Source organism: Melospiza melodia, chromosome 9 (assembly GCF_035770615.1).
Source record: "Melospiza melodia melodia isolate bMelMel2 chromosome 9, bMelMel2.pri, whole genome shotgun sequence".
Classification (NCBI taxonomy): Eukaryota; Metazoa; Chordata; class Aves; order Passeriformes; family Passerellidae; genus Melospiza; species Melospiza melodia.
The window spans coordinates 14,428,809-14,445,696 of NC_086202.1; the positions used below are offsets into that span (position 1 = coordinate 14,428,809).

At 45.1% G+C, this 16,888-nt stretch overlaps 1 protein-coding gene across 2 annotated transcripts in view; it reads right to left on the reverse strand.

Annotated features, from left to right (window-relative positions):
- The window catches only part of ENTPD1 (ectonucleoside triphosphate diphosphohydrolase 1), a 32,710-nt gene that overhangs the window by 6,477 nt on the left and 9,345 nt on the right, over nucleotides 1-16,888 (reverse strand). The window contains exons 1-6 of one of the 2 annotated variants that reach the window (XM_063163432.1): nucleotides 13,408-13,450; nucleotides 4,548-4,681; nucleotides 4,054-4,171; nucleotides 2,684-2,834; nucleotides 1,704-1,863; nucleotides 835-1,065 (exon numbers count right to left, since the gene is read on the reverse strand). In XM_063163432.1, coding sequence (XP_063019502.1) covers nucleotides 835-1,065; nucleotides 1,704-1,863; nucleotides 2,684-2,834; nucleotides 4,054-4,171; nucleotides 4,548-4,681; nucleotides 13,408-13,435 — 822 coding nt within the window. In that variant the 5' untranslated portion in view covers nucleotides 13,436-13,450. Of the gene's footprint in view, nucleotides 1-834; nucleotides 1,066-1,703; nucleotides 1,864-2,683; nucleotides 2,835-4,053; nucleotides 4,172-4,547; nucleotides 4,682-13,407; nucleotides 13,451-16,888 lie in introns of those variants that run through there. The other variant, XM_063163433.1, reaches the window with a different exon arrangement.

The following is a 16,888-nucleotide window of genomic DNA, read 5'->3' on the forward strand; positions in this document are numbered from 1 at the left end:
GGATAATGTTGGGAGTTTAGTTCAGGCATGGCTTAAAGAAAAAGGCCATGAAGCCATGCAATTGAGAGAAAAGTAAAAAGTAGTTGCAAAGCAGTTCCAAAGCAGTTCCCAGCCTGACTTCTATAAACAATTAGACTCTTTCAGGCATCATTGTATAAACAATAAAGTTCTCAGGCAGTCTTCCTATAACAAGTGTAACACTCTCTCTGGGAAAAGATGGCACCCTGAGAACAGATGTGGAAGTTTTGGGAACTGTTCGCATCACAGTGAGAACACTGGTTTTGTTTTGTGTAAACAATCAACGGTGTAGTAAAACAAAAGGTGTGGTTAGAGTTTTCTCTGTTAGCCTATCATAAACCTGTATTTCAGAATATGCATGAAGTTCGTTAACACTATTATTTAAGCTGACTGATCGATGAATAAATCGAGTTCGATGCATCACAGGATGGTCGTTCTCCCCTCACTTCAACAGGATAAGGATGGATTAGGGCACTGGCTGTACAGGGGAAGATGTGGGTACTGACACAGCCTCCCTGTAGGACCTAGGAAAATTATTTTAAGTCACAGTTTGTGAAGCTGTGCTGTTGATTTGGGTTTCTCAGAGATGGTAAAATGTCACCTCCCCTGAGTACTTCAGTTAAATGCAGCTCTCTTGCTGCCCCATGCCCAAGAATCAAGGCATCTCAAATTGGTAGTTTGTATGGAGAACAATGACATTTCCCTAATCCAGACTAAGAGGTGAGCTAGAACACAGCAACTTTTACAGCACCAGTATCCCAAAGCTGGGAGAGTCCAGGATTGTTCAATTACAGATGCAGATGTACTTGCCTGTAGATCCAAGGCCAGTTTCTGCTGCAGAGCCTGGTCCTTCCCATAGCAGAGAAAGCTGTGGGTGTACACTTGGTAATCCTTGCCGTAGAGACGGAAGTAGAGCTGGTTCTCTGGGGACTCAGAAGTGAGGTCCTTTGATACAAAGGTAATCTGTGTGGAGGCTCCTCCTAGGTCCAGTGCTCCTGATGTCTCACTTAAGGATTTCAGGGAGTGTAGAAGCTTTTTCCAGCCAGACTTGGGGAAAAAAAAAATCAAAATAAACCAGATATATTGGGCATGGAGAAGATTTATTTTGGAGAAATAAAAAATAAAAAAAAAAAAAAAAAAAAAGAGAAAGAACTATGAGGAGAGAAGCAGAAGCACAGAACACAGGAAACATGGGAAGTCCTGGAGGGGGCATGACATGAGAGCTGGAACAACACATAAGAAAAATGCAAGCTTGTAAATACGGAAGATGGATCATGTCCAAAAGTTTGCAGAAGGGCAAAGAATATGAAATCTAATACTATTGTTATGAGAAAAAACAGTCCACTTACTGTTTCAGCTCTCAGAAGATTTTTAAGCTCAACAGGAAAGAACCATAGTCAAACTTTTCAGAAACAGAAATATTTTAGATCAGGAAATGAAGAGGATACAGTACCCAAGCAAAATTATTGAAGATGCTGGTGTTTTATTTCAGTGCTTGAAGCCTAATTATAGTGGTGCATCCTGATCCCACTAAGTATCAGGATGTACTCACAGCAACTGCTGAGGCAAGATGTGCTGATCCCTGGTTTACAAGGGAAGAGAGTGCCTGTGACACCTTCTTGCAAGGCAGGACTTACAAAGTGCTGCAAACCAATCATCCAAGTGTCTTGCTATAGATAAACTACCTGCTTGAAATTGCCCAGAAGGTAGTTAATGGTGATCCATCCATAGGCTCCTTCTTCCTGACCAGTGATGATTCTGGCACCCTGGAAGTTGAAGGGAGCTGAGCGTAGTGTGTTTCCTACTGAGGACAAGACGTTTTCTGCTGCACTTTTATTCTGCAACCTGGATGAGCAGAAGAAAAGATGGAGTAACTCTGGCTGACAGCTCTCTATGTGCTTTGTTCTGAGCAGGCAGGCTGCAGCTCCCCACCAAGGGTCAATGACCAGAGGTTGGTCATTCATGTGGCTCATCCAGCTCTGACTGGCCATGGTCCTCTCTGTCACACCTTGACAGCACAGCTGCCACCAGCTCTGACTCTTACAGACCCTGCAGCTGGAATGGTAGGTACCTGGAGCAGAGACCAGAGCTCCTGTTCTGTAGCATGTATTCTAATAGGAATTGCACTGTGGAGACTCCTCTTTACCGTCACCTCTTGACTGTTTCATTAGAGAAGAAATCCAGAACATATCCCCAGGCAATATATGCCAAAGGTCAGTTCCCTGTCCTAGCCAGGAGAGGTCTGGGTCACCCTCCTGAAAATCACAAATTGTAATTAAAGGAGGTTGTGATTATAAAATTACCTTAGCTTCTGATGGCCCTCTGTGGGGAGTTGCAACATATTTGGGCTCAAAATCTGGGCCTAATACCAGACTGTGGGGATGTTTGAGCATCCCTTTATTATGGGGATGCCAGGGCATCAGCTTGGGCACTGCTGATCTCCTGGTGTCTCTGTGCTGCATGTGGATACAGGAGATGATGGAGGGTTGGAGTGAGTGGGGAAGCAATGGAGAAGTCCAGGGCACTCAGGGCTGAGAGAGGGCAGCAGCAGAGGAGACTGTCTGGGCACAGTGTGAGCTGGCAGTGTGTCCAAGGACTGTCCCCCACTCTCATCCACGGTGGTGCCAGTGCAGTGCTGCAGGAGAAGGGACAAGCCCTGCAGTACCTGAGAAGCCGCATGCCAGCAGTTGCTCCGAGGTAGACGGGTGTCTCTTTGTGCTGTGCTGAGGGAATCACGTCTTCTGCTTGTTGTAGGCACTGTGCCAGAGAGGGGCCTGCCTTCTCTGTGGCATGGGAGTAACCTGAGATCCCAGGGCCTGTAAGAAGTTTATAGTTTATACTTCAGACTCCAAGCATAACCCCAGAATGCTGTCATGAGTGGAAGTGTCAAACCGTATCACAGGCAGCAGAATTGGATTCAGCCACTCCATTTCTGAGGAACTTCAGCAGTCCTACAGCACCAGCTAAGCCCAATGCATGTAGTGAGTGGTCACAGTGCCCAGCATCTGCCACTCTTTCTCTGCAAGGCAGGCTATGAACTAGCAATGAGGGCTGAGACAAGCCATTTCTTTAGCATGCCCTGAACATCTGCAGTCTCTTCTCTGAGTCTGCCTGGGTGTACCCTGGATCTGTGCCTGAATATCCCTGACCCTTCCATGCTGGCTCCTCTGGGGGCAGATGCTGTCATTTGTTTGTGTACTTTCTGCTCACAATACAACACCGGGTGTTCTGCAGCTATTGTGTCTCATGCTAACCCAAGGAAAAAATCGTTGTCCCTCTCTGCCATGTGTCCCCTGGTTCCCTGGACTGCCCCAGGACCAGTGCCTGCATGGCAGCAGTGAAGCCCCGTTTGCTCCAGCTTGCTGTGTGCTCAGTGTGCTGCTCGTGACGTGGCATGCTGCAGCACTGAGAGCTATCACAGCAGCTTGATAACAGTAGGGCTCTCTCCTGCACTGCAGAGGCCTGCAAAGACCCCAGGCAGGTCTGACAACATCTCAGAATGCAGTGATCCATGATGGTCTGTGCTGTTCCTTGTTGTATGCACCCCGGGCTTCATTTATGCCTTCCTAAACCATGCAGTATCTACACAGCAATTAAATAGAATTTAAAAAGCACCATGACATGCATAAGTTGAGCAATCTTGAGCCACAAGCCCTGTGCAGAAGCCACGAGCTTTCACAGAAGCCTTGAAAAAGAGCAAACCATGCTCTCCCCTCTCATTGCTTTCATCAGCACTTTAGCAAGAGTGCATGCAGACATTTTATTTATTTAAGTACATTCTTTGGTGTAGTTCTTTCCAAAAAGCAATTAATTCCAAGCATCCTGGAAACAAAGAAAAAAGTGGATGCATTTTTTTCCCCAGGAAGGTCAGGCACAAACAGCTCCCCATGGGAACCAGTGAGATGCATTATCTCACAGGTGTAATGCTGTTTCTACTATTGGCCTCTTCCTCTAGATTTCTCCTCCCTCACCCTTTTATTGCATCATCTCTTCTTCATCCCACGCCCCTTCCCCAGCTCCTTTTTCTCCTCTTACCTTCAACTTTACACACCTCCACCTGCCTCACCACGCCGGTGTCGTTCTCCTTCTCTGCTGGCCACTCGTACACGTAGAGGTTGGTGTGGGACGACCCCGCATCCAGCACGATGCCATACTGCGGGCAGAGCAGAGCCCACGTCACACCTGGGCACTGTGCTGGCCTCCCCTGGGGCACAGGCACACACAGCCCCTCTGTGTGGCAGCTGTGGGTCTGTGTGTGCCCTTGCTCCTCTCTGCAGAGCTTCAGTGCAAAGCTCCCGGCAAAGGAAACAGGAGCAGAGAAACCGCGAAGCTGGGACGGGTGATTTAAGAGATGATTCCCTGTGAAGCCGTGACTGGTTTTACCACAAAGATGTAAAACAAGACGTTGAGGAGCATGGAGCCAGAAAAAGAGGTTAGCCAGAGCCAGCAAGGGCAGCAACATGTCTGTGAGCACTATGGACACCTAACCCCCCATCCTGTTTTCCTCTAAGGGTACCAGCTTGCAATACCTTAATATTCTTCGGAAGTGGCTGGTTTTGGGTCACTGCTACAGCAATTAAAGCAATTACAGCCAAAGCGGAGAGGAATCCCAGGATGAGTAGAATCGTTCTTGTTGAGGACATCTTTGGTTTGGTACCTGTGACTAGAGCAGAAGAAGGATGTTAGTATCCCAGTAGCCCATCTTTCCTCACACCCCAAAGGCATGTCTTTTGGCAGGTTCCTGTAGTCCTTTTTCCCTATGAATGTCTCCTTTGCCCACCAGGTTGTGAATGGCCTGCGTTTGCAGAATTGGCACAGTATGATAAATCACACACTTTGCAGAACTTGTACCACTCTAATTCCTTATATGTTACAGGCATATTTGGGATAACCTGTCTAACAAATTAAGATTTTTGTGGTTTACTATACATGGTTAGCAATAGAATTCTGTAAAAAAGGCCACTTATGGGTGATGAAAATAATTCACAACCAATATGTCATCTGAGCTTTCAGAACCAATATACATATAGTTGCACTTGTTATTGGCTAGCATAATGCTGTTTTTCACATTTTTCTGCTTTGGATAGTCCCTCATGCATCCCACAGTCAAAACCTCATTTCACAACTTAGACCTGGCCAATTTTGCAACTGTTTAATAAAATACCATCTTCCTACATGGAACTCTAGAAAGGGTATCAGCATAATTTCCAGATTTATAACTTTGATGTAAAGTCAACATTTAAAACAAACAAGTAACTCCAGGGGACATATGTGCTCTCCTGAGCACATGACTTGAAATCAATTTCCACTAACAGTGATGCTCCATACTCAAAGCACTGATCATCTGACTCTCATGGGAAATTTCTCTTCTCCTTTTACTCAAATACTCCAGGAGATGTTTAGAAGTACATTACAGTCATTCAGGATGGCAATACCTCAGTGCAACCACATCAACTATTATCATGCTCTGAGAGAACCTGCTCTGCACTAGAATTTGTGTTCCAGAGGTCTCCAGACCTCCAGACCCAGGATAATGTGCCAAATCCATCCTGGCACTTCATATCATGCATACAACTATGAAAAGCATTCAAGTTCTGAACTGGGTCAGCTTCTAACTGCTCTGAGAGGCAGTCTCAGGTTCCAGAACTATACAGTGTTACCTGACCTTACAAATGACCCTAAATCCTCAAGTTATTCTCATAAGTTAGCCAAAGTGAAAAGAAGCAACAAACCTCTAGAAATTTCTAACTATAGACAAATAACAGCTTCTTACCTTAGGGAAAATGGAACCTAAAAGTGCCAGTGGAGCTCACTTTGAAGATGCCCCAGACAGGCCCATTGGGAATGTAACACTGACCTGGAGCTCTGTGCTCTCTCTGTGTAAATCTGCTGAGGTTAACTGTGAAATCTGGAAGTTTGTAACTCTTGCACTTTGTGAGTGCCTATTGGAGGGCCAACATGCTTGCCAATATCTCCAAGAATGCAGCTTAAAAAAATAACCTAGTGCACATACCAGATAGTAGGAAGTAAGAATGTATTTTATCCAACTGTATTCAAAAATGCCCAGAGCTCAGGGCTTGAAGTGATTAGAAACAGCAGAGCATGACAGCTGGGAGACCTTCCTTCTCATTGGAGAGAGTAGTTGGCTCAGGTTTTGGTAGCACTGAGCATGTCTGGTGAACAAAAATTATTTTAACCCTAGAAAAATGAATTAAAGCAGATGCTATAATTAAAATTAGCTGCACAATATAGACATGAAGTTAGCATGCCTGAAAACTGATTCTGCTGCTGACAGTTGCACAGCACATCCATGAATGAATTTGTTACGTGTTTGCAATCACAGGAATGAAGGATATGTGACTTTGCACAAGTTCTAAGATTTTGAGATTTCCTGTTGTGATGGGTATTGTCAGACTGCTGTATCTTTTCAGCATCCACACTCTGAAAGTGCCAGCATTGGCAGCAAAGCAGGAGCATTGTAAGGGACCATCCCAATTATGAACTAGAAATCCCTTGTCTGAAGGCAGAGACATAATGATAATTGTCTGCATCCCACCTGTGGCCTGAGATCAGTAATTTTTTTGCCAAGGCACATTATTTTATTAATCCTGAATATGACTTTTGTCTGAATTTAAGTTCAGTATCCTGAGCCCTTTTCAGGACTCTGGGGTTTGTAGATAGTGACTTCATTGCTCTATCCCATACCACACCATCTATCTCTGAACTCTAATGCTACCAAGAAGAATTTTATTGAAATGTTTTATACAAGAAAAGGTACAAGGTGATAAACATAATCCAGAAGGTAGTGTAACAAAGTAATAACCTTCCAAAGAGCACTCAAAGTGTACAGACTTGAATACTTGACAGACTTGTTTAAAAAAGACAAACTTATTTTTAAAAATCCAAACAAAAACCAACACTGCAAATCTATCTAAAGAATTCACTGTAGTTAAAATTCACTTGCTGTTCAGAAAGGTGAGGTATTTCAATTAGTTCCCTTTTTTGTGCACTTGGTTACCTGCATCAGCTCTAGGTGTAATTGCAGGTTCCGCAGGGGCTAAACAATTAAGCTATTGCAGCTTCCTCCAGCTCCTCAGAGTGTCACATTCTCACTGCTGAATGCCATGCAAACACTCCCCAGTGTCCACCAAGTGGAGCAGTACTTGACTGATTGCCAGGCCCCAGGGTTTTCCTTCCCCTAGCAGTTTTCCTCAGCTAAAGATGGAGCAGACACGATCTTCTGTGCCTGTGCCCAGTCAGAATCCAAGCAGAGACAGATCTCTACTCTTTCTCTCACACTGCCCACTGTGTGCAGTGACTAAAACATCCCGTGGGGCCATAAGCAGGCATAGAAATGATGCTGCTTTTCTCCTCTCAGAGCTCAGAGCTGCTTGATGCTGGAGCCCTGCCCGGTTGCACAGGCATTGAGCACTCTCCAGATGCTGGAGCACAGCCCAGCTGCTCAGGCATCTCTGTCTGTTTCCAATTTTGGTCTCTTTGCTTTTTTGTAGGGGCTACCACTGGTTCCATCCAGTGATGGCCCCCAAACATGAACAGATCTAACATCCTTTCTGCCTCCAAGACAGAGAACTGGGAGGATGTTGTCAGTCGCTCCAGGTGGCAGAAATTTTGCTGTGGAAACCCTGTTGCTCTTAGTGAATAACCAGGAAGGACCACACCAGCGTGGGAGGCAGCTCTGTGTGAAGGCAAGGAACAGATTTGACTCTTGTGTCTTCCAGAGCTCAAGACAAATAGGAAATGGCCCCTCTGGCCAAACTGCACTAAATCAACAGCACCTCTGCATGCCAGGAGATGTCACTCACAGCCAAGGCTGCCCACCCTCAACTCCCTTCTCACCAAACAAGACTTACTAACATAAGTTAAAAGGAATCAGATAACCAGCTGCTTTTAGACATGCAATAAGCAGAGACTAGGGTTTGCTTAAGGAGTGACATTAGGAATGTCAAGCAGAAAAGATGCTGAACATAGACCAAAGCCATGTTTGGTTCTCACTGTGACCCATCATCTCTAATAAATACAAATGTTTTTGTAAGCTCTGACTTCACACAACAGATAAAGCTGATCTTTCATTTGGATGTTCATGCTCAGTCTGTTACAGGAGAGATCACAAGAAGTTGTACTGCAAGGCCACCCCTTTTCCACTGCACAAGTGCCACACTGACACAGACAGTTCCCACCATCGCCTTTTTCCTCTCAGCTCTTCTCTCTGTGGTCAGAAATGTTCCCATTTTCAGCCTCAATGTATTTATTATCAGTCTATTCTCTCTGCCTGTCTTCCATTTCTATCTCACAACTTCTGAAATGCCCAGTCCTAAGAGAATTTATTCTCTTAGTCAATTTGTAAAAAATGATCCTTTCTGGATTTTTGTCTTTCCCAGCCTTTTCTGTCTAACTGAAGAGTCCAGCATCACTTCTCTGCATGTAGAATTACTTGCTTATATTTTTCTTGAGCATTCTGACCAGAGCTGCAAGGAGACTGGCCTTGCACAGCAGTGAACAGAGGAGATGATACAGTCCCAGCCTAAATGAAGTGAGATGGGGACGTGTACTGCCTCAGAAACATGGTCATCCACCAGCACAGGCTGTGCTAAGTCAGCCCAGAACCTCTCATGGGAACTCAGCAAACCCACCCAGGAGAGAGGGGCTCTGGTGATGCAGTCTGTGCACCTTTTCTAACTGCAGGAGTTCGTGTCTGTGGAGTTCTGCTGGCAGTGATGGTAGGCAAAGGGCATGGGAGCAGTCAGTGCTGCTGTTCAGCGTGGAGAGGAGACACACACATCATCCTCCTGGTGAGTGAAAATGGGATTTCAGTAGTCATGAAGTTTTTCAGGCTGAACTGCCTGAAATTGCCTCACTGATTACTCTGTGAGGTTGCTGAACTTGCAGGGTTCAGGGTTTGATACACATTACCCTCCTGTCTTCACTCACCACAACCAAAAATGTGAGTGCATAAACACTCAGAAGAGCCACACTGCTTCATTTATCAACCCTTTTATGAAATTTTCTCTGTCCCCAACTGACTTCTTACTCATTCTTCATCTGCCTTTTTCATTTCAACATGCTTGTATCCAAGTTACCTAGGAAGACTTGGCTGCAAAGTAATGAAAACCACCTGTTTCAGGCCAGCATATTGAAAAGCCTTTTCTTAGGGGCTGTCAAGAGGCTCAGGTTTGGCTTAGAATTCACATCCAAGCACATATACAGTAAGTCAATGGCTTTGGTTTAGGGGGCTTTATTTCAAAGTACCAGGACAAGACACTCAGCATGCTGAAATTAGAATTCAAGTTCCAGATCAGCCTTTTACACCACTTTTTACAGCTGTTACATGGAACAGTGTGGGAGACTCTGCTCCTAGTTTTAATAATTCATATGGGAAAAACTGTGGCCTAAATACTGGTGTGATCTCTGCCCCTCCTTGTAGTGCTATGTAGAATAATAAATACATATTTAATGGATTATATTTTTCCAGATGAAATACTTGTAAGTGCTGAAGTACAAACATTGAAGTGTCAGTGAAACTGATAGTCCAAACAGTATAATGGGTTTTTTGGATGCTGTCTCTCAGAGACCTTTGATACTGAACTCATGCGTCCCTACATGTCTCAAAACCCACAGAGCCCTATGAATTTGGGCTATACAGCTTGGCAGCCTGAACTGTCCCATGTGCACACATACCTGTGCATTAGTGAGCTGCAAGATAAAGAGTGTGCCTGTATCTGAGACAGCACCAAGCTGGGAGCAAAGCACACTGACACATAGGCTGGAGCTGAAAATAAATTTGACAATTAGGTGAGAGCCTGGTGAAGACATCTAACTCACTTAAGGACAAGAGCAAATGTGACATTTCGGCAAGAGCCATCACCCAAGGACAGGGTGGTGAGCAATCTGCTAAGCCGCTTTCCAGAGCAAATGTTATTGTAGCTACAGCAGTTTATAGTAATCTTTCCCTCCATCTAAAGCTGGTAAATCCTCCTGTGAGGTTCTATGACCAATTTTGGACACTGCCTTTCAGGAAAGATGCAGACCACTTGGAGAAACTCCAGAAGAGAACAAGGAAGATCACCAGACTAAAAGCTTGACCTATGAGGAAAGATTGAAGGAATTGAATTGTCAAGTTTGCAAAAAAGAAGAGTAAAGAAGGTTCATTAATTGTCTTCAGACAAATGACATTTCTGTCTGCCAGCGCTGGTGTAGCCAATCCCGCCTCAGGATGAGGGTGGCTCCTGGATTTTCTCCCAGTTCCGTTTCCTTGGTTCAGAAGGAGGGAAATCAGCAGAAAGGGGACAATGCACTCATAACTTATGCTGTCAGCAAAGGCAATGCAGTGCACATGCTCTCCCTGTGGGATACAGATGCAGTTGTACAAAGGTGCTCCCTCCCTTGCCCAACAAAGCCCCAGGTTTTGTTCAGACGTAATGCAGCCACAGCAGCCACCCTGCTGGGTGCTATCCATGTGTGCAGCACTGTTGGTGTGGGAGTTCCTCATCCTTCTGCTGCTTTTAGTGTTGTGGCTGGGATACAGCCCTGGGAAATTGCACAAGACACATTGAATGAGCCCTCCTTCCCTGGAAAAAAGAAAAACACGTGGATATCCTGGGGAGCTGCTGGGTGTTGGAGGCAGCAAAAGCTGAGCAATAAGAGCAGGGGATGGATACAAAGGAGCAGACAGCACACATTTCTGTCCCCTCCACAGCTGCCTGCAGCACTCAGGGCAGCCCCCTGGCCCTGCAGTGCAGTTTCTGCTGGAGAGGTGATGTCCAGGGGTTCTGGCCTGAGCCCCAGTGGCCCAAAATGCCACACCAAGTGCCCAATTAACCATGCACAAAGCAGGTTCCCCTGTCAAAGACCTTCCCTTGGTGCAGGGCTGGGGATGGTGCTCAGCCTCCCTCTCTGCAAGGCACTGACACCCCTCTCTCCTTGCCCTCAGCCCATCTCCCTGGTGTTATACACTGCCCCCACCAAGTCTTCCCAATGCCCATTAAATAATCTCTCTGCCCAGCTCATTAAATAATCTTTCTGTAGGAATATATTTTTCTGGCTTGTATCACAGCAGTCAAACCCAGATACTCAATATTCTTAAATGCAACCAGCAAGTGTCAGGAAGCTGGTAACACAGTACCTTTAGGTAGTTTTTTTTTTCACATTTATAAGATGGTTACTAGACTTTTAAGCCTGTATCCTACTTGTACTCATATTAATTTCTTTACAATTCTCATATGAAAGATGTTTTTCAAATCAGAAGAGAAAGCTGTTATCAGTTACATCAGTTTCCTGTCAGGAAACCTCTGGCATTAATTTCCTACTAGCCATCAAAGCTATACTTTAACTGGAGAAGATTTATTGCCATTATCCACAAAGCTTGAAGTTTCATCAGAAAATATCCAGTGAGCTCAAGGGGGCTTCTCCTCCTCCCTGGCTCACCAGATAAATTATTGCTTGAAAATGCTTGACCAGCACATGATGTGAAGGTATTTGTTTGTCTTTTGGGGGGAAAAAAAAAGATGCACCAAGCACTGACACTTTTCAGCTTTGTCATTGTTGGTAGTTTGAACACACAGACTTGCAATGGCCCAATGGTGCTGCCAGGCTTCCACTTGGGCTCAAGATCTTACATTTTTCTTTCTCTTCTCAACTCCCTGGCCATGACTTTTTCCTTATGCTTCTTTTGATCATCTTTTACACTTTCCAACTTTAAATTTGCACTAATTTTATAATCCTTTTTTGCCTCCGAATATGCATTTTTAAGAGATTTCATTATTTTCAAATTAACATAGCTTTCAATTGTTGGATTATGGCTTTTGTGGAATGAAATAAGAAGAGAATGGGCTGCTTCTTATTAGCATTCCACATTTTAAATACTCTGCTGATTCAGCTCAAGTATTTTTTATTTTGTGATGTTGCTTCTTTTAGGAGCTACTAGACATTGTTGACAGAATAAGTGTGCATTACTTTTATAATAATTTGAAACTCATAGAAATTCCTCTTTTTCTCTTGTGACCGGGGTCAACACATATTTCTCTTGAGCTAGAAGTAATGCATTGCAAATTGTGAGATGGTCACCCTTAGTTCTGAGAAATTGCCTTGTCTTTCACTAAAATCCACCATCATATCAGCTTTTCTTGTCCCTATAAAGAAAACCAAGCCTGTCTCTGTCCCCAGCATCCTGGCTGGTGACAGGCACTGATCTTCAGTTGCTTTGGTCTGTTGCTCCAGTTCAGCCCTGGGCAACTATTGTGTACAAATATTTAGTTATGGTTGCTGCTGAAGACAGTGGGACCCACTGGAAGATGGGTGATGTGTGAGTCACATCACCAGCCCAGCACGGCCCACCCTTTCCTGTGTCCCATCAACCACCCACACATGAGGGGGATGTACAAGTTATTATGAAAAAAAGAGAGGAAACAGCCTCCAGAACAACCACCACCCCCTTCAACACCCACGTTGGGCCAGCAAGTTCAGAAACTTCCTGGAGAACAAAAAGTCCTGAGCTCTGTAAACGCCCCAGAGGAGGTTCTGATGGGGAATGGCCACAGAGAAAATAGATCCAAACGCCCCTTCACCCACAGCTTGCCCTGTGCCCTTTGACTCCCATGGTGGCAAATCCCAGCATCCCCAGCTGTCCTGCGAGCCCTCTGCACTGACAGCCTGCCCTGCCCTGAGTGGGCTGAGGCCACCAAGCCTCTCACCACACCTCAAGGATGTTTTTCTCTGAGCTGTAGGCTCCTGGCATCACCTTGTGTGTTGAATAACATTTCTGCCTTCGGGGGCTCACTTCCCTGCTTTCCAAAACAAGCAGCTCAGCTGCCCAAAGTGCCACATGTCAGCCAGCCGCTGCCTGTGCTGCCCGACGATTTCTGCACACAAAAGCAACCAGCATTTCTCCTGAAGTTTCACTTCCCATTGACTCCAAAAACCATTGGAGACTGATCACAGACACACGAACACTGTTCCAAGCTGGTGCAGCATCAGCGGAGCCCCTGGCAAGGCCCCTGGGGTGATGCCCATTCCACAGCAGTCCCACATGCTGCAGTGCCTAACTGTGCCTGGGACTTTGCCTATACCCAGGTTGTGCCACCCCTTGGTACTGTGATTTCCAGCACATCTGTTTGCTGTCTTAGAAGACCATTTCTCAGTCCTATAAGGTACCCACTGAGCTTTTCCTCCCTTAACATGCATAGCATCCATTTGCAGCAGAGAACACTGTAGGCACCTTCCCTTTGCAACTAATCCCAGCAGAAGCAGTAAAGACCCCTTGCTATACAGGCAGGGCAGCAGCCCCATTCCCTCCTTTCAGCAGGCCAGGGTTAGGGCTGCATGCATTAAAAAAGACAGCACTCTGCTTAAACACTTCCCAACTCAACCCTTTACCTTCAGCTGTCAGCACTGCAATCTCCATTCCTCATTGCAGAGCACAGGACAAGAGACAGCTGGAATAGTTTCTCTTTCTTGCTGAGGAGCACATCCACTGTCTAGGCCATGTGGAAAAATATACTGATTTCTCAGAGGTCAGCTTTAATAACTAGGATTCCCACAAACCATGAGGAGAATTCAGCTCATGATATTTGGCATGAATATAATTCTCTGTTCCTCATGCTGCTACAATTTCCATTTCAAATAGCAGGAAACAAATTACCCTGTGGTATTTTTAGTGACAACCAATGGTAAGGAACATGGGATCAGAGGCTATTGCGGGGCACAGACCTTGACAAATTTCCTGCGCGTAAGAGAAGAAATAGTTCTTGGAAGCTACAAAGGTAATAAGGTAAATGTGAATCCAAATTTTTGTGGTCAGAGGAGCACTGTGAAAAGGCTGGAGCCTCATGCTGACATGTAACAAAACAGCAAAGGAGTTTTGCTGGATGAATGGGCTGGCACAGGGTGCTATTAATCTCTAAAGTTCAGATTACTTATTACTGGGATGTGCAGTGAATCCTGAAAGAAGAATTATGCTCAGGGAAAGAAACCCGTTTATAATCAAGCCATAGTTTGGCCTTCAATTTGTGTATCTCCATTAATCTTCCCTCTCCCCACTATTCTTACCTCAAATATTTCAAAATACAAACACAAGATATTCTGGATAAGGCAGCACAGGAACAGGGGGACAGTCACAGCAGGCCACCCTTCTGTCCAGAAACCCTGGCCCATGCAAAAAGGAGCTGCAGGTCTGCTGCTTCCCTGGAGCCTCCGTGCTTCCCAGCCTCTTTCAGCACCATTCTCCCTCTGGCTGGGGATGGGAGGTACCAAGCTCAGGCCAGAGCCAACCTTCCAGCCACAGGATCTCCAGCCCAGCTGCAGAGCTCGCAGCAAGTTCACATGAGCACATATTTTTCTCTCATCTCCTGCAGGAGCAGGGACATTGAAAAGGTTATTTATTAACAGCTCTAGGACAAATGAGCAAGAAAGAAAACAAATCCATTTATAAATCAGCTAAAGAGAAAACTTGTGACTCTAATGGTCTCCTTTGTAATTCCTTAAGTGTGGCCTGGAGCTGCCCTGGCATCATTTCTTGTGATGCTGAATCAGCAGAGCAGCCCCACTTGTGCATTGAATAGCCTGATAAGAGCAAAATACACCCAAGAGAGCACTAACTTACACCGTGTCCAGATTTTTCTTTGTTTCTGTAAGGATTTGGGGAGGCTGATAGCGCTCTAATTTCTCACCACTAAATTCCAAGCAGTGACTCACGTTAGCATCTAACTTTGCAATCCAGGACAAATGCTTTCCTCCAGGACAAGGTGGAGACAGGATAAGGGGAGAAAACTCACGCTAGAGCTGTCTGAAAGAACAACGTCATTGCTATCTCAGCTCTCATTTAGGAGCATACCAACCCTGAATACTTTGCCAGACTTTGTTCTTTGATAACATTTCTCAAGGGGGCGGGGGGAGGGGAACAAAAATAACAAAACACTGTTCTGTTTAACAGTTACCCATAGCAGAGAAAAGCTGAGCTAAAGTTTCCAGCAATTATCAGGACAAAATCCTAAAATAGACACGCAATGTACCATTTTTGAATTTAAAACTGGCTGGACAAGAGTTCCATCATGTGGATTGAAAGCTGTGCAAAGAGAACACGGCAGCTTATCAAGATGACATGTTAGAACAACAGTGTTAAAATGCTCAGTATGGCAGTGATATGGATGAAGAAACCAAGGTGTCAAGCAGATATGACAAATTGTTGTGTAAATCATTGGGAGGAACTCTATGTCCAGGAAGGACTGATAAATGATGTCCAAGGTATCTATGGAAACCACCATCTTATACAGGAAACAATTAAACTCAGAAAAAGACAAACAAGAGAAAAATAACTCAAACTTCAGATGCTCATAAGGCAAACAACACTAATTGAAAGCAGGATTTGATCCCAGAGAGATGGGGCTCACTTAAAGAGACGTGAAGGATAGAAATGAAAGCTAGCAGCTGAAGGAGAAATAGGAGCTGTACAGTAACTCTTGGGGCTGTCTCCTCAGAGAAGATGTGGGAACCCTAGTCTTGAATCCATGTATGAACTGGCTGGGCTCCCACAGCAGGGTTATTCAGAGGACTCTCAGCAGTGGGTCTCTTCCTGGGCCATGACCTGCCTGTCTTCTACGCAGGCATGTGGGAAGTCAACTTGCTTTGGGTGGGAACAGTGAAGTCAAAGTGCTTAGGAGTAGTTTCAGTTTTGCACTTGCCATCACTGAAAGCATCTGAGAATTTTCCTTGCCCTCCTGTTTTGTCTGATATTTTTATCCAGTATTTTTCAGCCCTTAGAGCCTCTTACAGCTCAACTTAGGCCTGATTATATTTTTGCTACACTGATCACACCAAAACAAAAGCTTCTTAAACTCTGATGGTCTTAGCAGTTATAAATGAAAAAAGATGTGAAAGCTTTGGTTAAGAATGGAGAAGTTTTTTATGTAGCTATGATACAGCAAATTAATGCAGCAACAGCACATGACCTTACAAAACAGGAAGACGATGTTAGTTTTGAAAAATCCAATTGGTCCCATTTTCACACTCACTCTTCCTCACTCCCTCTGTACTCACAGGCACCAAGCTGGCTGTGAGTACAGAGGGAGTGAGGAAGAGTGGGATCCTCTGTGAGATGAGACCCAGTGTGCCAAGTGCCAAATCCTCACTGCACCTCTTGGGTTCCTCTTCAGTGACAAGCTACAAATTCTTGAGCAGGTCTTTTGCCATCTTCAGGAGTTAATGGTTACCACAGGGTGATCCTTTTTCATGGAAAGCCCTTTTATCTAGAACAGGTGGCTGCTCAGTGCCTTTCCTCCCCCCTCATTTTGGGTACCTCAGCTCCCACTGTCTATCTGCTTGCCCTGAGAGGAGGACAACTTGCACAGAGGATGTGCTGTGAGTTTACTGTGATCCCTCAGTTATTTGTTCCCCAAGGACTAGTCTGCACTTTATCAGCACCCAGGCCTTTTCCTGACACGCCATCCATGTGAGGCTTATCAGGCCACAGGCAGCCCTTGTTGCAAACACATTTTTCAGCACTCACCCAGTTTTCGTGCAGTCAGTTATGTCCTTGGTTACCATTATAGACCATTTTCTGTTACTCGTTGATCTGTTGCTTCTTCTCTCTCACACACATATTCCATTCACATTTCCTCCAGGCCAGCTGGAGTATTCCTGCACCTCCAGCTGCATGCCTACCTTATGCACGGTGTGTTTTCAGAGGCCATCATTGCAGTAGGTTAGGTTAGGTTAGGTTAGGTTAGGTTAGGTTAGGTTAGGTTAGGTTAGGTTAGGTTAGGTTAGGTTAGGTTATGACAGCAGCAAAGGAAGTAGGTTTTAGGGCTGCTGTGGTTACCATGCAGTTCTGCTGCTCAGATGCAGGCAGGTCTCCTGCTCA